General features: G+C 50.5%; 2 protein-coding genes across 4 annotated transcripts; both read left to right on the plus strand.

Moving 5' to 3' along the window:
- The first annotated feature begins 3,862 nt into the window (after positions 1 to 3,862).
- Positions 3,863 to 12,987, plus strand: ZDHHC4 (zinc finger DHHC-type palmitoyltransferase 4). Of its 2 annotated transcripts, XM_043915350.1 has the most exons (8): positions 3,863 to 4,341; positions 4,796 to 4,990; positions 5,568 to 5,691; positions 6,631 to 6,704; positions 7,750 to 7,928; positions 9,679 to 9,804; positions 10,916 to 11,160; positions 12,647 to 12,987. In XM_043915350.1, the coding sequence occupies exons 2-8, from the start codon at positions 4,905 to 4,907 to the stop codon at positions 12,935 to 12,937; spliced, it is 1,125 nt and encodes a 374-aa protein (XP_043771285.1). In that variant the 5' UTR covers positions 3,863 to 4,341; positions 4,796 to 4,904; the 3' UTR covers positions 12,938 to 12,987. The 2 variants fall into 2 exon arrangements, with proteins under 2 accessions (XP_043771285.1, XP_043771286.1); XM_043915351.1 differs by lacking the exon at positions 3,863 to 4,341 and having other exon boundaries at positions 4,826 to 4,964.
- A 1,070-nt stretch (positions 12,988 to 14,057) lies between these two features.
- Positions 14,058 to 25,481, plus strand: C10H7orf26 (chromosome 10 C7orf26 homolog). 2 transcript variants are annotated; one of them, XM_043915352.1, is made up of 6 exons: positions 14,058 to 14,611; positions 15,029 to 15,250; positions 17,314 to 17,479; positions 20,198 to 20,722; positions 21,540 to 21,579; positions 24,676 to 25,481. In XM_043915352.1, exons 1-6 carry the CDS (start codon positions 14,420 to 14,422, stop codon positions 24,875 to 24,877), a joined length of 1,347 nt encoding a protein of 448 aa, XP_043771287.1. In that variant the 5' UTR covers positions 14,058 to 14,419; the 3' UTR covers positions 24,878 to 25,481. The 2 variants fall into 2 exon arrangements, with proteins under 2 accessions (XP_043771287.1, XP_043771288.1); XM_043915353.1 differs by having other exon boundaries at positions 14,124 to 14,581.
- Positions 25,482 to 25,854: the final 373 nt, after the last annotated feature.

The following is a 25,854-nucleotide window of genomic DNA, read 5'->3' on the forward strand; positions in this document are numbered from 1 at the left end:
AGAGGTGCATGAAAAGATGCTCAACATCACTAATTATTAGAGAAATGCAAATCAAAACTACAATGAGATATCACCTCACACCGGTCAGAATGGCCACTACTAAAAAGTCTACAAACAATAAATGCTGGAGCGAGTGTGGAGAAAAAGGAACCCTCTTACACTGTGGGTGAGAATGTAAATTGGTGCTGCCATGATGGGGAACAGTATGGAGGTTCCACAAAAAAACTAAAAATAGAGCTACCATGTGATCCAGAAATTCCACTCCTGGGCATATATCCAGAGAAAACCACAGTTTGAAAGGATGCATGCAACCCAATGTTCATTGTGGCACTGTTTACAACAGAAAAGACACAGAAGCAACCTAAATGTCTAATGATGTTCAGCATCGCTAGAAACCAGCCAGTTGTAATTAAGATAGCCCAGCACAGCAATCAAGCACACTGATTCTTTAGCCAATGGCCTGGGTTTAAATTATGGCTCTCATACCTTTTAACTCTATGGCCTGACAGGAAATTGTTTAACTTCTCTAGGCCTCCATTTCCTCATCTATAAAAGTGGTATAATAATAATAATAATAATACTTAATTCATAGTAAGTATGAGAGCTCGCGCCTTGGAAGAAAAGCTATGACCAACCTAGGCAGCATATTACAAAGCAGAGACGTTTTTTCAGTAGTCATGTATGGATGTGAGAGTTGGACTATAAATAAAGCTGAGCGCCGAAGAATTGATGCTTTTGAACTGTGGTGTTGGAGAAGACTGGAGAGTCCCTTGGACTGCAGGGAGATCCAACCAGTCCATCCTAAAGGAGATCAGTCCTGAATGTTCATTGGAAGGACTGATGCTGAGGCTGAAACTCCAATACTTTGGCCACCTGATGCAAAGAACTGATTCATTGGAAAAGACCCTGACGCTGGGAAAGATTGAAGGCAGGAGGAGAAGGAGATGACAGAGGATGAGATGGCTGGATGGTATCACGGACTCAATGGACATGAGTTTGAGCAAGCTCCAGGAGTTGGTGAAGGATTCCTGGGGTGATGGACTCCTTAACTTCCACAGGAAAGCCAGGCATGCTGCAGTCCATGGGGGTTGCAGTCGGGACACGACTGAGCAACTGAATTGAACTGAACTATCTCATAGAGTTACTATAAAAATTAAATGATAAATATTAAAAAACTTTAAACTACCTAGAACAGTACCTGGAACATAGTAAATGCTACATAAGTGTGTGGTGAACAAATAAATAAAATGCCATTTAACTCATCAGAATGTATATATTAAAGGAGCTAATCTGGGAATTCCCTGGTGGTCCACTGCTATGGCCTGGGTTAAGGGTTCAATTCCTGGTCGGGGAACTAAGATTCTACAAGCATTGTGGCGTGGCCAAAGCAACAAACAAAAAGGACCTGATCTCTCAAATGCTTGCAAGGGTTTGCAGAAACAGGCTCTTTCAGACATTTGAAGTGGAAGAGCAATTTAATACTATTTATTAAAAGTAAAAATGCATGGGGTTGCAAAGAGTCAGACACAACTTAGTAACTAAATGACAACAACGACAACAATGCCTATATATTCTGGGGCCCAGGAATTCTACTCCCTGTAGCTGTCCTAGAAAAATATACCTACTTGTGTGTAATGAACTTCATGAAGGTATTTTCACTGCAACACAGTTTGCAATAGCAAAACCTGAAATTGACTTAAATGTTTAATAATAGGACCGTTACATTTAAGGTTGCAAATTGGCACCCCTTAGGCTAAATCTGTCCTGCAGGTATGTTGTGCTTAGCCTGAATACTGTTTCATAATCTTGAATTAGTTGCCAATATTAAAAAATTAGATTTATGTCATAAAGATCCGTGTTTTCAAATATTCTTAAAACACTGGCATTCAAGTTAACAATCCTTTGGTCTGTGTAAATAGCTACTTTTGCTTAGAACAAAACACACCTGCTCCACTTTGTCACATTATTGAATTGTTACTTGCATATCCCCTGTAGGCACTAGAGTCTGAGAGCTTGGCAGATGAGTTATGGCTCCGCCAAATAATGAATTGTACATGTGAGGTAAATACAACATAGCAGATGATTATGTAGTGGTGTGAAGGATCACCAGGACATACTCTGGGGTTAAAAAAAAAAGAGAGCAAGCAAGAGGTAGAACCATTATGTATACGATAATGCTATTTTGGTAAACAAAAAACTATGTATTTGTATGTACACACTACAATGTAAACTATGAAGTTCAGGGATTTTTCCATTTTATTGCTATGTTCCTAGTGCCTAAAACAGTCCCTGGCATATATTGGGTTCTTAATACATATTTTAAAAATTTTATTTTGGCTGTACTGGGTCTTTGTTGCAGCACACAGGGTTTCTCTAGTTCCTGTGCACGGGCCTTCTCTTATTGCAAATGGAGTACAGGCTCAGTTGACCCACAGCAAGTTGGATCTTAGTTCCCCTACCAGGGACCGAACCCACATCCTCTGTGTTGGAAGGTGGATTCTCAACCGTTGGACCATCAGGGATGTCCCTCAATTTGTTGTTGTTGTTTAGTTGCTAAGTCATGTCTGACTCTTTTTGAGACCTGCCAAGACTGTAGCCTGCCAGGTTCCTCCCTCCATGGCATTTCCCAGGTAAGAGTACTAGAGTGGGTTGCCATTTCCTTCTCCAGGGGATCTTCCCGACCCAGGAATAGAACTCACGTCTCTTGTCTCCTGCTTGGCAGGCAGATTCTTTACCACTGAACCACCTGGGCTTCCCAGTCCCTCAATACATTATTTGTTTAATAAATACATAGAAGAGGGCATCAGAGGATGAGATGGCTGGATGGCATCACTGAGGCAATGGACACGAACTTGGGCAAGCTTCAGGAGATGGTGAGGGACAGAGAGGCCTGGCATGCTGCAGTCTATGGGGTTGTGAAAAGTCGGACATGACTGGGCGACTGAACAACAACAATGTGTAAATGTATAAAGAGTTGTGAAAGATACACACTAAACAAGTGATTAATTCTGTCAAACTACTGAGATTTGGGAGGGGTGGTGGTCAAGGGAGGTTTTTGTTCTGTATAGTTTGACTCTTTTACAAGGAGAACACAATATAGTATTACTTGCATCAGTTTAAAAAAATGAAAGAAAAGCAGTCCAGCACAAAATACCCTAGTAATCAAACCAAGATTTAAATTGAGGCCCAACTAAAACCATCTAAAGAAAAATGAATGGGGTTAAAAATAAAACTCTGCACTTATGAGTGAACAAAGCTAATCAAAATACTTAACTACCAGCTCAGAATTAACCAGCAAGGTGATGAGTCTGCTGAAAACACTGATGAAATCCAGCCACTCCGCATACTTGATGAGGCTCCATCCATAACCACAGTCCTCCCTGGTGCTATCATATTTTCTGATTTTTGGGTTTTGTTTCTCGATTCTGTGTCCTCAAGTTCATGAATGCCTTTCACATAATGTATCAGAAAGTGACCAGCTTGGGAAGTCTTTTAAAAAGGAAAAAAAGAAGAAGAAGAATTAATAAGCTGGGGGTAGGTAGCAAAGACAGGCTTTAATGTCAATGTTTGGAGATCACAGACATTTCCCCTCAAAGGGAGGATAGGCCTGCCTCATGTTTTCAGAGGCATCGAGAATAGACAGGTCTCAGCGGATTCTGAGGTGTCAGGGCAAAGGAACACCCCACGGGGGCCTTCTCAATGCTATGTTTGGAAGCAGCTTTTCTCTCTCCAGGTTCAACTATCATTAAACAACCTTCCTTCTTATCCTCCACGTTTGGAGTCAAACAATCCTCAACCACCCTGGGGCAGGATGTTCAGAGCTATTCCGAGACAGCAGGAGCAAAGCCACTGGAAAGGGTGAGACGGGTCCAAACGGCGCGACCGGCAGAAAGCAAAGCAAACTCTGTTCATCACGAAGACACAGTGTACAAGCGCCAAGGTGAGCTCGTCCCGGGCCGCCCCGGCCCCTGCACGGCTGGGAGCCCGGCCCTGACGGGGCTCTACTCAGGTCGGCGGGCGGCTAGGTCTGCTTCACAACAGCGGCGTCCTCACCCGCACCAGGCCTGGGACAGTCTTTTGTAAGATTTTTGGCAACGGCTCTCCAAAGCTGAACCTGCGGCCGTTGGTCTGAAAGTGCCCAACCGGGAAACTAGAGACACCTCAGCGAGAGCAGACCACCACAGACGGCTCCGCCCCCGCAGCCTCCCGCAAGCACTTCCGCCGGAAGTCCAGCGGGCCAACGATAGCGTCTCATGTTGACGTCACGTGTCCGCCGGAAGTCTGGGGACGCGCCCTCGAGGCGCCGGCCAGGGCGCTGCTGGTTGTTGGCAGATCCCGGCGGTAAGTCAGCCTCCGCTGGGGTGTTAGGTACCCGGGCTGGCGCAGGGCCGTACGTCTCCCTGTCTGACCAGTCCTTTCCCGTTGTGTGTGGGGTTGCCCGGCGCCCAGACACCCTCCGTGTCCCCTCCGATCTTTCTAACCCCGCCCCCCAGCCCTGCTTTGGCTCTGGGGGAAATGGCCGGAGCCGCTGGGATCTTCGGACGGAGTGTAGCCTCGGGCATGCCCTTCTGTTGGGTCCCCAGCTGGGCTCCTTAAGTATGGGGATAAGCACCGAGATCCAAGTCTCTTGGGTTATTTCTTCCCGATTAGCTTTTTTGCCCCCTCGAAATCTTAAAATTCCCATTCACCCTGCGGGGGCACAACGTCCTCTGACTTTCACATTCTTTCCCACAGTAGAGTCTGCCCCCGACTCCTAGTCTGTCATATCGTGTGTGTTGAATTGGTGTCTCTGCAGCCAGATCCAGCCTCCTAGGGGAACCATGTCTCCTGTAACTTTGGGTGCCGCTCGTTGCGCCAGGCACACGCCGCTGCGCAAGAGGAGATGCCGTTTGAGTTCTCCGTGAATGTTCGGAGGAGAAATGCCAGAGCTGCCGGCTGAAGGCTATCCAGACAAAAGAAATAATGTAGGCTGGGGACCCCGAATCACCTCGTGAGAATTACTGCTCTTTGTTTCTTCTGCCCTATCTCGTGGAGAGTTTCCAGTTTGGTTATCTCAGTTGGAAGTTCTGCCCAGAATCATATCTGCCAAGGCCCAGAGTAACCGTTTCCAGTTTCTTAATACAGGCCTGTGTTTTGACTCTGGTCCCCCAGGGTGGTCCCTGATTGTTGAGGGTCCCTGGCCTGGCGTGGAGGGTTGCTTCATGAGACGCCATTACTGATTCTGGCCCCTGACCTCCTCTGCTGGACCCTCTTTCCAATAGTATTGTCAGCAGATTCTCTTGGGTACATTTCATATCAGTGTGCCATCTGAGGGAAGACCGATGCTTTCTGCATATTCTTTCCCACTGATTTGGGGATTTGCAGGCTGGAAATGCCACAAGGCAGACCACAGTGGTTTGATTAGGAAACTCTTGAAGGGTTACCAGGTGAGTAGCTCCACTGAGAGGTAGTTTGTGCTTGAAAACTGAAGAAATCTGTTTGAGGAGCCATGTAGGGAATCAGTGTCTGAGAATATGCGATGGAATATATCCCTCAGTAGTAGTCACACTCTTTCTGTTCTTTTGTAGCCCCAGGATGGACTTTCTGGTTCTCTTCTTACTCTACTTGGCGTTGGTGCTGCTTGGTTTTGTGATGATCTGCATAGGCTCGAAAACCCATTACTTGCAAGGCCTGACCAGCAGAGGAGCACAGGTAACAGTGATGCTTGGAGAACACTTGAATACCACCAGTCTAAAAGGCTTGGGCTTCTCAGGTGGCGCTAGTGGTAAAGAATCTGCCTGCCAATGCAGGGAACAAAAGAGATGTGGGTTCGATCCCTGGGTTGGGAAGATTCCTTGGAGGAGGGCATGGCAACCCACTCCAGTGTTCCTGCCTGGGAAATCCCATGGACAGAGGAGCCTGGTGGGCTACAGTTCATGTGGTCACAAAGAGTTGGACACGACTGAGCGCACACACACACACCCCAAAGGCTCACCAATTTTCCATCAGAACAAAAAAGTGATGCCATTTTTATTCGTTCATTCACTTGTTCTATCATTTATGGCAGTTGTGGTATATTCCAAAGCTAGCATTCTCAAGACTGGCTGTTTTTCTCTGGATTTGATGCCTGTAATTGGGCATGGATGTGAGAAATGTGTGTCTGGAGGGCCCTGATGGGTGAAACTGGGGGTTGTGTGAACAGAAAGCTGAACATTAGGCTGCCCACACTCCTCCAGGGATCAGAGTGAGCAGAATTGGGGTGAAACGCCTTGGGAGGGAGTTGGCTGGGAGGGACCTGGGCTAATGCCCAGTGGAGTCTGGGACTTAGGATTGAACGCAGGGCAGGGAAAGGTTTTGTTAGCAGTTCACATTAGTATCACCTGATCCAGCCCCTCTGCTCACCTCCCTTTGCCTGAAGACCCCCAGTTGGTGCCTTGTGTGAGGTCAGGGTGGAAACGGAGGAGCAGGCATCAAAGGAAGGCCTGCTGCAGGTGGCCCTCCTCTGTCCTCACTTTAATCAGTTCTCTGCTCATAAGCAGAAACACACCTTAATATTACCAGTACTGCTGGCTGAAAGTGAAGCATCTGATTTGTTTAAGAGTTGGGGGCAGGTAACAAGAAATGAAACTGAACCTTTCTCTTTTGTTTTAGATATTTTCATATATAATTCCAGAATGTCTTCAGAGAGTCATGCTAAGAGTGCTTCATTACCTCTTCCATACAAGGTATTTCTATTTCAGAGTTTTAAGTATTAGTAGTATCTTCTTTTCTGTTTAGCCTGTTAGCTGTTGCTGTCCTCTGGCTTCAGGAGGTTCCTTGTTTGTTTCCAGTGTGTTACGGGGCAGGATGCTGGAGGGATCAAGAGTCCTGGCTTCAGACCCTCTACTCATGAATAATCTGCCTTATATCTTTGGGGTTTCAACATACCTAATTTTAAATAGAAATATTTAAAGAATGATAAAATGCTGACATGCATTTCTATAAAAAGAAATGTATCTAATACTGAGACCTCAATTCCCAACAAAGATGATGATGATAATTGATAACATTTATTGAATACTTACTGTGTGGGAGGCAGTAGGTGAAAGGTTTTACATGATTACTATTATCTCAAGCCCAAAAGAAGTGGTGTCCCTTGGTTCACTTTCCGTAGCATCAGTTCGGTTCAGTCGCTCAGTTGTGTCCGACTCTTTGCGACCCCACGGACTGCAGCACGCCAGGCTTCCCTATCTGTCATCAACTCCCGGAGCTTGCTCAAACTCATGCCCATTGAGTCGGTGATGCCATCCAACCATCTCATCCTCTGTCGTCCCCTTCTCCTCCTGCCTTCAATCTTTCCCAGCATCAGGGTCTTTTCCAATGAGTCAGTTCTTCCCATCAGGTGGCCAAAGTATTGGAGTTTTAGCTTCAGCAGCAGTCCTTCCAATAAATATTCAGGACTGATTTCCTTTACGATGGACTGGTTGGATCTCCTTGCAGTCCTAGGGGCTCTCAAGAGTCTTCTCCAACACCACAGTTCAAAAGCATCAGTTCTTTGGCGCTCAGCTTTCTTTATAGTCCAACTCTCACATCCATACATGACTCCTGAAAAGACCATAGCTTTGACTAGATGGACCTTTGTTGGCAAAGAAATGTTTCTGCTTCTTAATATGCTATCTAGGTTGGTCATAGCTTTTCTTCCAAGGAGTAAGCATCTTTTAATTCCATAGCATGGTACAAGTTTTTCACAGAGAAACCCCTGTGAACAAGTTGTCTACCTATTTCTTTCAGAAACAACACCTTCGTTATCCTGCATCTCATCTTGCAAGGGATGGTTTATACCGAATACACCTGGGAAATATTTGGCCTCTGTCAACAGCTGGAGTTCTCTTTATATTACCTTTTTCTGCCTTATCTGCTGCTGGGTGTAAACCTGGTGTTTTTCGCCCTAACTTGTGTAGCCGACCCTGGTAAGTTGAGGCTCTTAGCATAGAAACCGGTGACAGCTTGCTGTCAGACTCGTTGGCAGTGTTACAGACAAGTAGTGACCCCTCTGAGGGCTCTGCAGAAGGCTTGATATGTGAGGTGTGCACACACTTTCAGGTTTGTTTGTTTTACATTTCATTTCTTATTTATGGCAGTGTGGAGTCTTCAGTGCTGCTCGGGCTTTTCTCTCGTCATGGCGAGTGAGGACTCCACTTCACTGTGGTGCACGGGCTTCTCTTGTTGCTGAGCACAGGCTCTAGGGCCCATGGGCTTCAGTGGTTGCGATTCCTGGGCTCTAGAGCACAGGCTCAACAGTTGTGGTGCATGGGCTTCATTGCCTTTGAGGCATGTGGGATCTTCCTGGACCAGGGATCAAACCCATGTCTCCTGCACCGGCAGGCGTATTCTTCACTGAGTTACCAGGGAAGCCTGATCGTTCAGTTTTTTGTGTTTTCTAATTTTATCTTTTTCCTTCTTCATGCACACAGGTGTGCTTTCTTTTCTTTTTTTTTTTTTTTTTTTTAGGAGGGCGGGGCGGGCCGCGGGGCCCCTCTCCCGCCCCCCCCTTTTTTTTTAACTTTAAGTATTTTTTGCTTCTTTGCCTCACAGATTATTTAAAACTATTTAAAAATTGCCATACACTTTTATTTTTGGATACTTTCACTTAATTGTATTATGTGCAGAGCTTTCAGTCTGTATGATACATTTTCTTTTAAAATGGTTAGTGATATTTGCATTATGCCCAGGTATGTGGTCAGTTTGTATAAATAATCCATGTGTTCTTGAAGAGTATTTATCGTCTAGTTCTTAGATACAGGCAACCGTATAAGTCCATTAGATCAAGATGTTAATTATGTTGAGATCTTTTATATTCATACTTTTTTTTGATTGATTACTGAGAGAGTGTGTGATCTCATTCTAATGGTAGGTTTGACAGATTTTTTTCCTTCACATATTTTGAAGCTGTTAAATATTTGTGTATGTATAATAGTTACATATACTCAGGAGTATTCAAGTTTAGAATTAGTATTATCTCTTGATTCTTTTTTTTTTTAAATATAATGAGCCTCTCTGTTACTAGTAATGCACTGTTCTCAAGACCTCTCTGTCTGATATTGTTACACTGTTTTTTGCTGGATACTTGCTGGGTACTTTTCCCCCATTCTTTTAGCCTCTATTTTTGAAAGACTAAATGTGCACTCACTAATGAATAGATAAATAAAATGAGATATACCTCTTCAGTGGAATGTTACTCAGCCATAACTAGGAATAAGTACTTATACATGCTGTAACATGGAGGAACCTTGAAAACATTATGCTCAATGGAAGAAGCCAGGTAAAAAAGACCACATATTGTATGATTCCATTTATAGAAAGTATTCAAAAAAAGGCAAATCCATAGAGACAGAAAGTAGATTGGTGGTTGCCAGGGGCTGTGGGACTAGAGAGAAATGAAGAGTGACTGCTAAAGGATTTCTTGTTGGGGTGATGCAAATGTTCTAAAGCTGATTGTGATGGTAGTACAACTCTGTGACTATAAAAACCATTGAATGGTACCCTATAAACAAATCAGTTGGTTTTATGAACTATATCTCAATAAAGCTGTTAATTTAAAAAATAAATTATTTGGAATGCTAAACACAGCAATTTTAGTTGTATTTTGCCAGGACAGATTGCTTGAACACCCAGTCAACTGTATAGCTCAAAACTGACACTTGTCCTTCCTTTTTTCAGGTACCATAACAAAAGCAAACGAATTACTGTTCCTTCAAGTTTATGAATTTGATGAAGTGATGTTCCCAAAGAATGTGAGGTGCCCTACTTGTGATTTAAGGAAACCAGCGCGGTCCAAGCACTGCAGTAAGTCTGGCCCTGGCCCCTCCAGCTCCGCCCTCACCCAGCAGACAACATTCTCTGTCAGAGGATGTTACATACGTCTAGAAGCGGCCATTGCTGGTAGGGGCCTGATCATGGTTTCTTTAAGATACCCAAGGTGAAGCCTTGGGTTCTTGTGAGCAGCCTTCAGCTCTGGGTCCAACAGCCTGTCCTGTGCCCAGGGGCTGGGCTTGCTGCCCAAGAGATGCTTCTGTGGGATGTTGCGTTTGCTGACTTCAGTCCTGGCAGAGCCTATCCTCTTAGGGCGTGCCCGAGATCCTGGATCACTGCTGTCCAACACAAGTGTCCTGTGAGCCGCATAGGGGATTTTAAATTTTCCAGTAGCCGCATTGCAAAAGTAAACAAGAAATAGACAGAATTAGTATCATATGTTTCATTTAACCTAACATACCTAAAACACCATCTTAATGTGTAATCAATATAAAAAATAAAAATATCACTCATGGAGTGTTTATATTCTCTTTTCATATTAATTTCTTGAGATTCAGTGTGTTTTTTACATCACTGTTACATCTCAGTCAGTAAACACCAAATTTTTATTGGACATTCTTGATGTGTATTTAGAGTTCATAAAATTTAGAGTTGGAGGAACTGATTCATGTACCCAAGCTCTTCTAGACATTTGCAATAGTTTTTCAGTGACTGAGTCAGTACCAGAACATCCTTGTCCTTTAATATCCACATCTACATTGACATAATGGTTCATCTTTATGCAAAAAATTGATTTGACTTTGAAGCAGAAGCATCAGTTTTAAGATTACATCTAAATAAAGTCAGTTCACCAAGTATTGTGTCACCTCAGTGTTACTCACATTGAACTCAAAGGAGCATTGCATAAATTGGAAAACAAGTGTGAATTTATCAATGTCAACAAAGTATTCCATGAGGTTTTTCTTGTAGCCACGTTTCAAGGCCTCAGTCCCCACATGTGGCTACTGTATCGGCCACTGTATTTACACTGCGGTTTTGAAAGTGTGGCGGCGGCAGCTGCCGTTTCCTCCAGCCTTCAGTGCTCAAGTCCGCGTGTCGTTACCAAGGATCAACGCAGGCTTGTGGCTCCCCTGTTGCCCTGCAGGTGTGTGTGACCGGTGTGTGCACCGGTTTGACCATCACTGTGTGTGGGTGAACAACTGCATCGGGGCCTGGAACACCCGGTACTTCCTCTGCTACCTCTGGACGCTGACGGCCTCGGCCGCCACCATGGCCCTGGTGAGCACCGTGTTCCTGGTCCGCCTGGCGGTGATGTCAGACGTGTACCTGCAGACTTACGTCGATGACCTCGGCCACTTGCAGGTTGTTGACACTGTCTTTCTTGTTCAGGTAACTACTGCTCAGGTGACTGCATTGCGGGCTGTTTGCGGAACAGCCCCTGCAATCAAGGTGGTCTTCTGTCCATCACTACAGACCCTCCGTGGTACCCCCGATGCCCACCTCCTCTTCCCCACGTCCCTAATGCCCGACTACCACTCACCTGTCCTCTCTGTCATTGTTATTGTGTGATTGCTACCTCCATGGAATCCTACGGTAGCATTTTGGGGTTGGCTTTTTCCACTCAGCAGTTTCTTCGAGATCCATCCGGGCGGTTCCGTGCATCAGTAGTTCATTTTCTGACTGCCATACCGTATTCCATGGTGTGGATGGGTCAGTTTGTTTAATCAGTTACCCTCTGAGGGACATTTGGGCAATTTCCAGTTTTGGACTATTACTGATGAGGCTGCTGTGAACTTCCATTTATAAGCTGCTGTATGAAAATAGGTCTTCAGTGTGATTGTGGATTGTATGATGAGTCCATTTTAGGTTGTTTTTTGTGTGTGTGTGTGTGTGAATTATGCCCTCTAATTATTTATCTATTTGATATTAGGATGACACATTGTAACTCTATGAGGTGACTGATGTGTTAACTAACCTTCCTGTACCATTTCACCACATAATCACTATGTTGTATATTACATCATACACGTTAATCTTTCACAATGTTACTTGTCAGTTATATCTCTATAAAGCTGGGAGTGAAAAGAAAATTTGAAATATCTTGGACAAAAATAAAATATAAACTGGAAATTATTCCTCTCTCAACAATTTCACTCTCCAGACGCAAACACCTTTATAGTTTGTTTGTTGTTTATTTCAGGCTTTTTTTCCCCGTGTATCTGTTTTATATGGCCATACACCTTCACAGAGTTAGCTTTATTTTTATACAAATAGGATTCCATGGTGACTTTTGCATCTTATCTTTCTCATTGGGCAATATATTACCAGCATCTTTTCCAAATTAATGCACAGACATGGACCTCCCGTCAATGGCTCCTTATTGTTCTGTAGCGTAACTACCCCAGAGTTTTATTCTGCCTCCTGGATGGACATTTAACTGGTTTCTTTTAGCAAGAGGGGCTGACGCTCAGTGAATACCTTTGTATATGTATTTCTGTGGTCATACTGTTTTCAGAGCGAGACCGATCTCTTCTACCTGCCTGGACTTTATGTTGATGCATGAACTAAGATCTGGATTTATTTTTGTTTATTTTCTGCACAGCCCCCTGGCATAGCACCACTTCCCAAGTGTCCTTCCCTGTCTCCCTCAATGTACGCCCTCCGTTTATCCCGTGTGAAGTCCTTAGACACACCGGGATTTCCTCCTGGGCTGCTTGTCCATGCCATTTGTGTTTCTGATTATCTTCAGTGGGTCAGAGACAGGGGAGCCGGGGAGGCAGCTCTGCCACGTGTGTGGACAAGACCCTGGCTGGTGGGGTGACTGACTTCTGTCACCGCCTGGCTGTCTAACACACTGCTTCTTCTTTGCCCCCAGTACCTGTTCCTGACCTTCCCAAGGATCGTCTTCCTGGTGGGCTTCGTCATGGTGCTGAGCTTCCTCCTGGGGGGCTACCTGTGCTTCTGTTTGTACCTGGCCGCCACCAACCAGACCACTAACGAGTGGTACAAAGGCGACCGGGCCTGGTGCCAGCAGTGTCCCCACGTGGCCAGGCCCCCAGCAGCGGAGCCCCAGGTCTACCGGAACATCCACTCCCGTGGGCTCTGGGGCAACCTTCGAGAGATCTTTCTGCCTGCTACTGCGCGTTATGAGAGAAAGAAGAAATAGGGATGGGAAGAGTGTTACTGCCTTTTAAATATAGTATACATTTATTTATACATATGGATATGTTCTAAGCATTGGTTTATTTGTTTTTCTGGTTTCTGCTGTGTTTATGAGTTGGCTTTCAGTGGCTAAGGAGAGGAGGGGAAATTAGTATTTGCTGGGTGTCTAATCCTTGCCAGGTACCCTGCTAATAAACCCTTTTATCCTCTGTTCACTCAGCTGGCTGAACAGAGCATCTCTGAAGTCCTGGTGCCAAGGGACTCAAAGGTGACTTCTCAGAGGTTCCTCTTGACCTTGGTCTCCCGCTGGGCTCCTAGATGGGAGGGGCCTCATGGCTGGGTCCACCGATGTGCAGGAGAGTCCCTGTGATTTGGAGTTGTCCCTGGATGCACCCTCTTTGATGTCCTTTCCATCTTTCCCAGGGAGAGACCGTGGCTTTTTTTTTTTACGTCCTGACCCACACCCAGTATCCTCACCTTGACCCACCTGCAGGCCAGAATGGGCCTTTTACAGGAAGCACATCCCTGTTGGTCTCTTGCCTGCCCTCCACTGGCCTCTTGTGGCCAAACTCAAGTCATTTCTGCCCTATTTTTAAAACGCCAAACTAAGCCCCAGTTAATTCATTGCAGAAAGATGAACGCAAGGAAAAAGAGATTCACAGAAAGTGCTGAGGGCTTTTAGATTGTCAGATCTTGGTCGTCAGGAGCAGGATAACGGTTCCCTGTGTCCCTCCCAGGCAGGCCGGCCACTCCAGAGGGCATTGGGGAATACGGACTCCGGGGTAGGAGGTATCATTCCGCGTCACTGCGGTCCCATGAGTTAAAGACTAGATCCAATCTTAAAAGTGAATGAATGGCTGAGGCCTGAGCCAGGGCCCTGCACCAGCATCCTGTCCTTTGAAAAACTCGGTGAAATCAGACGCGCAGGCTTTGAAGGCCGCACTGAGAAAGCAAGGGGAGCTCGGGGAGGGTCTCTGGGTGGTGGGTGGGGGGCATCAGGTCCTGGGAGCCTTCTCCGGGGGTGGGGGTGTGTGGCACCCCCTCGGCAGGGGCGGGGTCAGGGTGGGCGGGGCTGCCGCTTCCGTTCCCGCGGGCCGGGCCGCCAGGGGGCGCGCTCCCCGAGGGCGGGCCCTCGCCGCCGCCGCCCGCGCTTGGCCCCTGCGGGCCGCCGTCGCCGCGCTCCGCCTCCGCTGCAGCGCGGCCCGCGGCGTCTGGTTCCCAGGGCTGTCGGTGGCGCTGTCGACGCGCGTCTGAGGCGCCCGCCGGCTGCCGGCGGGGGCAGCGATGGCCCCCTGAGCGGGCCCGAGAGGGCGGCGGCGGCGGGCGGGCGGGCACCGCGGCGCAGGCCCGGGGTCGGCGGGCGGAGGCCGGGCCGCGGCCTCTTTGTCTCGGCGGCGGCGGCGGCGGCGGCGGCGGGCGCGTCCGCGGGGGCCCCGGGGCGGAAGTCCGCCGGCGCTCCCGGCGCCCGGGCCGCCGCGGCCGCACCATGAGCGACATCCGGCACTCGCTGCTGCGCCGCGACGCGCTGAGCGCCGCCAAGGAGGTGTTGTACCACCTGGACATCTACTTCAGCAGCCAGCTGCAGAGCGCGCCGCTGCCCATCGTGGACAAGGGCCCCGTGGAGCTGCTCGAGGAGTTCGTATTCCAGGTGCCCAAGGACCGCGGCGCGCAGCCCAAGGTGCGCCGGGCGGCCGGCAGGCCCCCCACCCCGATGCGTGAACCCCGGCTCCCTTCTTCCCTTCCCGGTGACAAGCGTCGGCCGCACCGCGAGCTCCCTTCGGAGCAGCGGCTCCGTCCTAGCCCTTGGCCTGGCTCCTTCAGCAGCGGCCAAATTGCCTGTTTTGCGGGGCATGTGACCCCCGCGTCTCCAAGGTTTTGTTAAAGGAAGAGACCGTAGGTCATCCCGAATCCCACAGGGTGATGCATAATGACGCAGAGTCACATTTCCCTAGATTTAACAATCGAGTTCTACTCCGTGGGACCCGGGCTTTAGGGAGGTGAAAAGTTCCCTGGGGGGAAAGTGGTGTGTTTTCTTACCGTGTGAATTAACTAATACGCTTCATTTCTCCCCGCCTCTCCCGGATTTGTTCTACAGAGGTTGAATTCACTGCAGGAGCTCCAACTTCTTGAAATCATGTGCAATTATTTCCAGGAGCAAACCAAGGACTCTGTCCGGCAGATTATTTTTTCATCCCTTTTCAGTCCCCAAGGGAACAAAGCGGATGACAGCCGGATGAGCTTGTTGGGAAAACTTGTCTCTATGGCGGTGGCTGTGTGTCGAATCCCAGTGCTTGAGTGTGCAGCATCCTGGCTCCAGGTACTTCTCCTGAAAGTCTCTGAAGATGTTTAGTGACAGGAGTTTGGGCTTCCCTTATAGCTCAGTTGGTAAAGAATCCGCCTGCAATGCAGGAGACCCGGGTTCAATCCCTGGGTTGGGAAGATCCCCTGGAGAAGGGAAAGACTACCCACTCCAGTCTTTTGGCCTGGACAATTCCAGGGACTGTACAGTCCATCGGGTCACAGAGAGTCCCACATGACTGAGCCACTTTGACTCTCGCCTTGGTTTCTAGAGAGTTTTTTTTTTTTCGTATGTTAAAGAATCCACAGAAAACAAAATTCTGTACAGCAATTTTCCTTCAATATATAAATTTAAAAAAGGAAAAGAATCCACCTGCCAGTCCAGGAGATGCAGGAGACTCACATTCGATCCCTGGGTGGGGAATATCCCCTGGAGAAGGAAGTGGCAACCCACTCCAGTATTCTTGTTTTTTATAGTTAGATCAGTAAGCCTATGAGTTGTGCCAGAGTGCCAGAGTGTTACGTGGACTGTAGTTACGTGTGTGTTGATTGCTCTTCTAATGGATATGGACATAGAAGTCTTCTAGAGTATTTTTGAACATCTAAGGGAAAATGCAGGAGACATAAGAGACTTGGGTTTGATCCCTGGGTTGGGAAGATCCCCTGAAGGAGGAAGTGGCAACCTGCTGCAGTATTCTTGCCTGGAGAATCCAGTGGACAGAGGAGCCTGGCAGGCTACAGTCCATGGGGCCACAGAGAGACGGACATGACTGAAGCCAACTTTGCACACACGCATAGTAGATTGTGTGTTAGATAGGGTTTTGGAAGATCTATTTTGTTTTGCTTTTTTGTTACTCAGAGTTGTTGAAAAATTCCTAATCCGTTTAGAGTAATTATTAACTCAAAATTTTTATTAACGTGGTCCTCAGCTAAGTTAACAGAATTTACCACATTCAGTTTCTCAAACTTGCTTCATTTCCAAAGACTTGATGACATTTGGGTTTTTAAAAAATTTATCTCAGTTGTGTTTTCCTGTGATCTTATTAGTCTTTAAGATTTGGCTAGTAAAAATAGATAGTGTTCTTTGTGGCACACAGGTGAGTCTTAGTGAAATGTATCTTAGTTGTCACTATTCTGATTTCTGGGTCACCTGAACTCATCTCTCGTGTTATCTTTAACCTCAAGATAACCTCTGTCCCTTGGAACCTAGCTTAGTCAAGTTCAGCACCTTGAAATTCATCCTGTGATTTTCCGTTTATCTCTCGTGGTGCTGTTGTACTGGCTTTCTAGCAAAGTGAAAGCAGATGTTAACAACGGCAGAGGGTCTTGTGGCTTGGGTCAGGGTTTGCCACCCAGGGGCATGGACTGCAGCTTCCTCTGAGGAAAGGTGTAGAGATGGCTCGTTTAGTGCCTGAATAAACAGCCTGGCCTGACACCCTACAGTTTGCAGGCCCTGTTTCAGCCCTGGAACTATAGCATCCTGAGCACCTGTTGAATGTGACTACAGATTGGCATCTGACCAGGAGGGAGAAAAGACCGGAGGGTGGTGATGTAGGAACCTGTACCAGGAGAAGATCGTAGCAGAAATTGAGACAGTGCTGCTGAAGTCACATGGCAGTTCACAGACTCCTAAAGCACGTCAAAGTGGTAGCAACTGTTAATTTTTATCTTCAGAGTCTTACCTATAGGGTTACAAAAACTCGTTTCCCCACTTGAAGTCAAGAATGGTTTTTCCCAAGCAGACTTCAAAGCAGGGGTCAGCAGGCCTTTCAGGTAAAGGGCAAGACAGTAAACCTCCTAGGCTTTTTGGGTCCTGTGATCTCTGTCACCCCTACTCAGCTCTGCCCTTGTAGCACAGGAGCAGGGCTGTGTTTCAATAAAGCTTTATTTACAAAAGCAGGTGGCAGGAAGGCTTTGGTCTTCGGGCTTTCACTTGCCAGTCCCTGCTTCTGAGTAAGCAGGTCACGTCTTCGTCCCCTCCTGGGAGGGGTCCTGCCAGTTCTGATCTTCACTGTGTGTTTACGGTTGCTCGTCCGCTGGCTCACCACACCTGTAGTTACGTGGACTGTGGCTTCTTTCCAGCGGACGCCTGTGGTCTATTGCGTGCGGTTAGCCCGGGCCCTTGTGGACGACTACTGCTGTCTGGTGCCAGGATCCGTCCAGACGCTGAAGCAGATATTCAGCGCCAGCCCTCGCTTCTGCTGCCAGTTCATCACCTCTGTCACCGCCCTGTACGACCTGTCATCAGGTAAGCTTTATCAACAGGTTGTTGCACTCAGAACGGCTCCAGCTGATGGCCAGTGGTGTATACGCGGACCGCCCAGCCAGCGGATGCTTTGTCTTTTTATTTTTCCCTCTGCAGTGTGTATTTTATTTTGGGCTGAAAGGTAAAGGCACGGGCTACCTAGATCTCTGGGATTTCCTAATGGGGAATTCTCATTAGTGAATCCCACCTGGCTGGCTGAATGGTCCAAGTAGCAGACAGCCCAGCAAGCTAGGGTCTGGTGTCTGGGATGGGTGGCCGGACGTGGGGGCACCCTGCCACAGCAGGACACCTTCCCTGGCCCTCTCCCCAGAGGCGGCCTAAGAGTGCTAACAGCTGTGAACAGTGTTCTGGTCCTTTGTCTTCTCATAGGAGAGATTTAGTTAAAGCCAGTTCACAGCATCACAGTTGGCCTTTCATCAGTTACTCCAGGGCAACAAGAGCAGAAATTGGTTTTAACATTGGATTAATAAATGGATTAATTAACATGTGAAGAAGGAAAAAGTGTTCACAGAATACCACTCACATGCTCGAACGGACCTGAGACGTGGTATTTTTCTCTTAAGTCAACTTGCCCGTCTGATATGTCAGGGATGTCTGTTTTTTTAAACTGCTTCCAAGGTGTGGTTGGCATACAAGAAGCTCTCTGTGTTTATGTGTGTAATGTGATGATTTTGGAGCCACGGAAATCACTGGCTGCAGGGCAGTGGCCCAGAGGGCGGGCGTGGAGTCCGCCAGCAGCACCGCGGTTGCCGTGGCCAGCGCTCGGGTAATGGGAAGGCCTTCCTGGGGTGTCTCCACCTCCAAAACCCCAAAATGGAAGGACTTCACCTAACCAAACAGAACACCCTCCTGCCCGATGGGTGCAGAGAACTCCGGTCTGCATGAAGCAAGGTTGTGGAGATGGGGTCCTCAGGTACACACACTTGTGTACACAGCACACATGTGTACACAGCATGTGTACACAGCACACATGTGTACACAGCATGTGTACACACACTGCCTTCAGGCTCTGGACCTGCCTCAGCTGAGACGTGTGCGGGGCTGGGGAGGGGCTAGGTTGTTGGATAAGCGGGCCTGAGACTGACATTTCCCAGATGGACACGTCTTGGAAAGTCAAGGGGACAGACTCAGAGTCGCCAGTGTTTACCTTGTCAAATCCAACTCACAGACAGCTGCTACCTCCTGATACCGTCATTTCATAGCAACAGGGAACAGGTGGTTCATTCACAAAACAGCAGATAATCTTAGGGAAAAGGCCAGTGTCCCCTATGATAGAGCATCTAGGGAGCTGACACCGACTTGGGGCTCACTTCCCCCAACTCTCCGCTCTCAAGCGTGGCCCTGGACCACAGCAGCCTGGCAGGGACTCCGTCAGCCTTAGCTTTGTCATGAGCTGAAGGCCGCACAGCCCCAGGGACGAGAGGCTGGGCCCCGCTGCTGTGCACACAGACAGTCCACGGGCAGTGTGCGGTCATCCCGGGATGGGCGGTGTCTCCTTGTGGTTTAAAGCCCCCTGGGGTCAGGTCTGGGCCCGCCATGTACTTTTTTCTTTTTTTTTTGGCAACGTCATGTAGCATGTGGGATCTTCCCTGACCAGGGCCCCCTGCCCTGGGAGGGAGGAGTCTTAATCCCTGGACTGCCGTGTACTTTTAATGAGTCTGGAGGAAGTGACTTAACATCTCAGTGTCTCAGCTTCCTCATCCTTTATTTAGTAGACGAGTTGTTTGAGGATTGAGTTAATCCGTGTGAAGGCAACTGGTCCCTAGCACGTCGTTATTTCAGAGCAAGTGTCAGCATGTGTCAGTATAATTTCTCTGTTTTGCCCTGGAATGTCTCGGGGATCACAGGAGGCCAGGCTTAGCTTAGACAGGGGCTGGCTTGGCCCTTAGCAGCTGACAGATCACTGTCTGGACTCTGAGCTGCTCCCCGAAGGCCACCATACCGGTCACCGTACCTATTTGGTGACAGAGGTGATGAACTGGTGGCAGAAGCAAGGGCTGGCACTGAATATCTGCTTCAGCATCTGAACGGATCCTGGCACCAGACAGCAGGAGTCATGCACGAGGGCCCTGGCTAACGCACACGATAGACCACAGGGAACACCAGACCCAGACGAAACCTGCTCCCAGGGGAGGGAGGACGTGTGGCGGCGGTTTTAGATGTAGATTGTTGTTGTTGTTCTGTCCCTCAGTCGTGTCCGACTGTGTGACCCCATGGACTGCAGCACGCCAGACCTCCCTGTCCTTCACCATCTCCCAGAGTCTGCTCAAACTCATGTCCATTGAGTCAGTGATGCCATCCAACCATCTCATCCTCTATTGGCCCCGTCTCCTCCTGCCTTCAGTCTTTCCCAGCATCAGGGTCTTTTCGAATGGAATAAAAACACCCTAGATATAAAGAGTGGATTTTTACTTAAATTGACACATGGGATCTTCAAGGCAAAATGGAGTTCTTGGGAATACTTGGCTTAACACGTTTCTTGAGCCCCACCATGGCCAGGCTGGGAGTCCCAGGACGCTGAGTCAGGTGAGAACCAGCCCTCAGGAGGGGTTGTTCCAGGAGAGGAGTCAGTTACCCCATCTTCAGGAGAGGACAAAGGCACAGGGTATCAGGTGTTGAGTCCTGTGAGCTGGGAGGTCCGTCTTCCCATCCCCTCCTGTCCCCAAGGACCCTTCTGAATGAACGCATCTTTGTTTGCAGACGATCTCATCCCCCCGTTGGACCTGCTTGAGATGATCGTCAACTGGATCTTGGAGGACCCCAGGTTGATCCTCATCACCTTCCTGAATACTCCAATTGCCGCCAACCTCCCAATAGGATTTTTAGAGCTCACACCGCTCACCGGATTGATCCGCTGGTGCGTGAAAGCCCCCCTGGCTCACAAAAGGAAGAAGAAGACCCCCTTAGCCAATGGCCACGTTGCCGCCAAAGTCCCGAAGGCCTTGGGTGGGGCGGACCGGGACCCGCATCTATTGTACTCCAAGCTGCACCTGAGCGTGCTCCAGGTGCTCCTGATGCTGCAGGTGCATCTGACCGAGAAGAACCTCTACGGCCGCCTGGGGCTCGTCCTCTTTGACCACATGGTCCCGCTGGTGGAGGAGGTGAACAGATTGGCGGACGAACTGAACCCCCTCAACGCCTCCCAGGAGATCGAGCTCTCCCTGGACCGGCTTGCACAGGCTCTGCAGGTGGCCATGGCCTCCGGGGCCCTGCTGTGCACGAGAGGTGGGTGATGGCCCGGCCGAGCCCCCCGGGGTGGGGGCACCACCCCCTCTGGGGAAGGAAATAGGGGCTCCCCCAAAAAAAAACAAACGAAAAAAAGAATTAAAAAAGAAACTCGGGGCTCCTGGACAAGGACTCCTCTCCTCTGGTTTTAAGACATCTTGCCTCTTGGTGACAGAGGAGGACAGAAGTCCCAGGGCGCCTCCGGGTAGAATCCCTCACCAAGACATCTGGGTGTCTCCTGGCTGTTTTGCCCAGACCTGGGGCTCCTCCAGAGCGAGGATAATACCAGCTTCATGTCAAAGGACTCTTTTCTTTTCTGCAGTTCTTTTCTGTTGTGGCATACTTTACATACGGTGAAATGCACGATGAAGTGCAGGAAACTTTCCCATCACCTGTTCAGAGGGTTCCTCACTCCTGCGTTTCAGTGCTGGAACTCTGCCGGGAGCATGGCCTGGTGTTGATGACACGCCCACCTTTGCTCTTTGACCGCTGGCGCTCAGCCCTTGACGGCAGCCCTGCGGGGATCCCAGTGACCCGTGTCCCTCGTATCTCCCTCTTAGCCTTGATCCTCTGTCTCTGGGCCCTTTCCCAGCCGTCTGACGGGCTCTCAGCAGAGCCACCCCCTTTCCTAAGTGATGTCTTCTCTTGGGGACCTGGCGTGTTAAAGAACATACAGAAGAAAAACGAGAACCCGGTTTCTGAGCAGTGATAGATGAGAACAAGGCACTGGCTATCCTGCCGGCAGCCTTGAACATCCATGAGCTCTCCCCTTGTCGTCTCCCGGCTGCTCCTTACTTCTCTGTCCCTTTGATTTCAGATGACCTGAGAACCCTGTGCTCCAGGCTGCCTCATAATAAGTAAGTGCCCTCCCCAGCCTTCTGGCTGGGCCGGCGCGGGGGTGGAGGCAGGGGTGGGGGGCGGTGTGCAGGGCAGGGCAGGCCGCTTGTCCTGGCTTCCTTGGGGAGAGCTGATCTGCAGGGTCTAGGGCTTCTGTGTGTGAGGCACCCCCCCCCCCCGCCCAGGACCTGACAATCAGCAGGGATAGGGGGTGGATATGATCTCGTAACCCACAGGAGAGGAAGCCCCAGCAGAGAGTCCATTGGAAGGGTGAGAAAAGTGGCCCTGTTGCTGGGCGTCAGTGAAGAAGCTGGAGTGAGCTGGAGTGTCCTTCGTCATTGTTATTTAGTTGCTCAGTCATGTCCGACTCTGCGACCCCATGGACTGTGGTCTGCCAGGCTCCTCTGTCCATCGAATTCTGCGGGCAAGAACACTGGAGTGGGCAGCCATTCCCTTCTCCAGGGGATCTTCCCGGCCCAGGGCTGGAACCTGCATCTCCTGCTAGTCTCCTGCCTTGCCAGCAGATGCTTTACCGTTTGAGCCACCGGGAAGCCCGTGGGTGTCCTTCACCGCTCACGAGGTCCTCGTGGGTGTGTGTCGTGCTGTTGTATCACCATTGGTGACATCATGGTGGCACAGCCCTTAGGGAGGCAGGACAGAGACGCGGCCCTGGGGCACAGCATGTGGGTCAGGCCAGCGCCTCGACGTTGGGCGGCACAGACCCGGTTCTGAGTGCAGCTCTGTCTGTGGTTTGCAGTGACGCCGGGCTGCCTTGTCACCTCAGTTCCCTCCTCCGCGCCTCCCCCCCCACCGGTTGTAAAGTGGAGGCAGTGGTTTATGTGCCTCCAGGGTCATAGTGAGGTTTAAAGGAGGGGGCGCTGCAGAGTTCCTCATCCACGGCGCACGGCAGTCTCCCCCTCAGTGGTGGTTCTTGTCCTGATTTGGGGGGACGCCGTGGTAAAGTGGTGAGGAGCAGGAACCGTGTGGCCACACAGCTGCTGGTGAGAATCCCAGCCTTGCCACTTCCCATCTGTATGACCTCAGGCACGTTCTCGCTGCCCCCGTTTTCTCTGTAAAATCAAGAAAACCATGGCACCTGCCTCAGGCCCCTCTGCCTCCCGTGCCCTGCTCCCCGTCATGGGATTTTTGTGATGATTAATTGAGTAAAAACACAGGAAGCAGAAAGCACCTGAGAAGTGTTGGCTGCCGTCCCGCCTCCTGTCACCTGTGTGCCTCAGGGGTTCTGTCAGTCAGGTTAATTTCACTGAGTCTAAGAAGCAGAGAACTCTGCACAAAGCTGTTTGATGCAAAGGCAGTATTACTAGTAGCAAAAAAGCTGGAAGCAACCTAGCCCTCTCTTCCGTAGGGACACTCAGTAAATTGGTAATGTTATATCAGAAGCGTGGAACACTGTTCAGTCCAGTCCAGTCGTGTCCCAACTCCTTGCGACCCCACGGACTGCAGCACCCGCTTCCCTGTCCATCACCAACTCGTGGAGCTTGCTCGAACTAATGCCCATCAAGGCAGTGATGCCATCCAGTCATCTCATCCTCTGTCGTCCCCTTCTCCTGCCTTCAATCTTTCCCAGCATCAGAATCTCTTCCAACGAAGTATTGTGCGTCTTTGCTGAAAACAGTGATGAATGTGTATAGTTGAATGCAGCGTGCAGGTGGGCGGGTTTACAGGAACGAGAACGGCCAAGTTAAGTTAGTTGGGTGATTAATATTCTTCTTTCTGAGGGTTTTTAAATGTGGAGGAATGTTCCTTCCCCTTGGTTTTTAACACGGATGGTGGGGCTCCAGGGCCATTGTTGGCAGGCAGTGAGGACATAGGTGAGCGCGCCCCTCCACACAGTGCGTGCCCAGCCACCCAGGGCCCGACCCACAGCCCCGCCGGGGCCCAGGAGAGCAGGCAGGTGTGACCAGCTGAGTGCAGGCTGAACTTGAGGCCAAAAGATGGGCCAGGGGCTATTCCCCGGGCTGCTGGCGAGAGGGGCCGGGGGGTTCCGGGAGGGCGTCTGGTGGGTGAAACACAGAGGATGGAATGCAGTGGTTCCTGGGGGAATGAAGTGGTCCCACTGGAGATACTCCAGCAGCATAGCAGGGCCGCATGAAGGGTTGGCACGGCCCCGGGGCACAGGGAAGCTGGGGGGCGTGGACGGGGCCTAGCAGGTGGGATTCCCTGGCTCTGTGAGACAGTGGAGACCCTGGGGTGAGGCTGGGAGAGCAGAAGTCAGGGGAGCGGGACTGGGGAGGAAGCCTGTGTCCTGACGGAAGGGATTGGTTTTTAGGCTGAGTCCCTGTGGCCAAGCTAGAGGTGGTGAGGAGGTTAAGACGCCCTCCTGATTGTGCTGGGAGGGGAGGGTGGGTCAGACAGGACAAGAGGAAAGAGAGGAAACTCTCCCAGGGGGTTCAAAAGGGGCCAGCAGTGGAGGTGACATTGAATTCTGGAGGGAGGAGGACTTCCTGGAGGCGGAGGCTGTGGATGTCCTGAACCGCAGAGAGGAGGGTGCAGACCCGGGAGGAAAGGAGTTGGAGAGGGGAGGACTAAGGCTCCCGGGGGTGGGAGTGGGAAGGAAGGGGGCCCTGAAAGTGGTCGAGGACTGGGTCCAGGCCCAGGCCACCTCTGAGGACTGGGTGTCAGGGTCACGTCCAAGGCCAGCTGCGTTGTGGCTGTGCTTGGCGTGCAGTTGGGACCCAGTTGTTCGGAATGCCTTGGAGAAGCGTGGCCCTCCGTCCTTTTTGCTGTGGCTCCTCCGTCTCGATGACCGCCCCGGGTATGGACAGCTGAGGCCGAAACAGACACTGATCCGTGGTCGTCCCCGAACCACAGACTCCGAGGCCGTGTCCGGAGCTCGTGTGGACCTCAGGGCCCCTGCTCCCCAGCTCTGTGAGCAGGACCCTGGCGTTTCTCACCATGACCTCTCCCTCTCTGGGCACCCCCCAGTCCACATCCCACCGCCTCCAGGTCACCCCCTCCATCCTCCTGGGCACACAGCCTTCCTCACCCAGAGGCCTGGTGCCGTCGGCCGCCCGCCTCCACCCCGCAGTGGCCCTCGGCCGGCGGGCCGCACTGCCGCAGTCGGCGCGCCCTAACCCCTCTCCTTGTCTCCACAGCCTGCTCCAGCTGGTGATCTCGGGCCCCGTGCAGCAGTCGCCCCACACGGCGCTCCCCCCTGGGTTCTACCCCCACATCCACACGCCCCCGCTGGGCTACGGGGCCGTGCCAGCCCACCCGGCTGCCCACCCCGCCCTGCCGACGCACCCCGGGCACACCTTCATCTCAGGCATGACCTTCCCGTTCAGGCCCATCCACTAGCCCGGCTCCGTGAACCACCGAGTTGGCACCCCGCCTTCCGCGCCTGGTGTGGAGGAAGCCTTCCCGGGAGAGGGCGGTGAGCAGAGAGGAGGCCGTGGGGGCGGCCAGGCGGCCCCTCCTCACCACAGGACCCGGTCGGTGCCAAAGTTTGGTGACATTGGCATCTAGGTGCCTCCTCCCTGTCAACATCCGTAAAAGTCCAGACGCGACCAACGAAAGGAAAATCGTCCAGCCCTCTGCGGAGCCACGCGGGCACCTTTAGAAGCTGCCGGGACCGTGAGCCTGTGGTCCGGCGTGTCGTTGCAGACACCCCCTCCCCCCCGAACCTGTGCCCAGGGGCGTGGATGGGGGACCAGCGTCGCCGAGTCCGCCTGCCTGGCTTCCCTGCCCGGGGATGGGCTGCGTCCCACCGAGACACAGGCCGCGCCCGCAGCTCAGGGAACGCAAGGCTGCGCCTCTGGCATCGCGGGCTTGCACCCAGCACTGTACAGGTCAGGGAACCCTGCGAGCGTGGCCCCCCGCACCGAGGAAAGGAACTGCTCTGTTTTAATGGGTTCCCTAAAGTTTCTTTTCGTATGCTCAAATAAATTTTTTCTAAACCGTTTCATAGACCATTATGGAATGTGTTTTAAAACTTACTAGCCGGGCCCTTCGGAAGTGTCCTTCCCAGTCTGCTGAGACCCTGCTCAGAAGACCGGATACGATTCTAGCCACTCCTGTTGCCAGAAGCACCGCAGATGCTCCCCACCCTGTGCAGAGCGCCAGGGTCTGTCTGCTTCAGTCACAAGTCCTTTCTGCTCTCAGGGACAAAGCGCAGGCCTCACTTACTGGTTTGGGGAGGAGGGATAGAGACTCAGTAACCCCATTGCTGGGCTCCCCTAGGCCGAAGGTGAGGCGTGAGAGGCGGTTACAGCGAACTGCAAGCACTGAGGGCTAAGATCAGCTCGTAGGGATGAGATGTAAGCTTGTGATGGTTT

This window comes from Cervus elaphus, chromosome 10 (genome assembly GCF_910594005.1).
Source record: "Cervus elaphus chromosome 10, mCerEla1.1, whole genome shotgun sequence".
Classification (NCBI taxonomy): Eukaryota; Metazoa; Chordata; class Mammalia; order Artiodactyla; family Cervidae; genus Cervus; species Cervus elaphus.

Coding starts and splice junctions, on each gene's coding strand:
- ZDHHC4 (XM_043915350.1), top strand. CDS start 4,905: ATGTTCGGAGGAGAAATGCCAGAGCTGCCGGCTGAAGGCTATCCAGAC. Junction 6,705..7,749: donor CATTACCTCTTCCATACAAG/GTATTTCTATTT, acceptor TATTTCTTTCAG/AAACAACACCTTCGTTATCC. Junction 11,161..12,646: donor ACACTGTCTTTCTTGTTCAG/GTAACTACTGCT, acceptor CTTTGCCCCCAG/TACCTGTTCCTGACCTTCCC.
- C10H7orf26 (XM_043915352.1), top strand. CDS start 14,420: ATGAGCGACATCCGGCACTCGCTGCTGCGCCGCGACGCGCTGAGCGCC. Junction 15,251..17,313: donor GTGCAGCATCCTGGCTCCAG/GTACTTCTCCTG, acceptor GCTTCTTTCCAG/CGGACGCCTGTGGTCTATTG. Junction 21,580..24,675: donor TCCAGGCTGCCTCATAATAA/GTAAGTGCCCTC, acceptor TTGTCTCCACAG/CCTGCTCCAGCTGGTGATCT.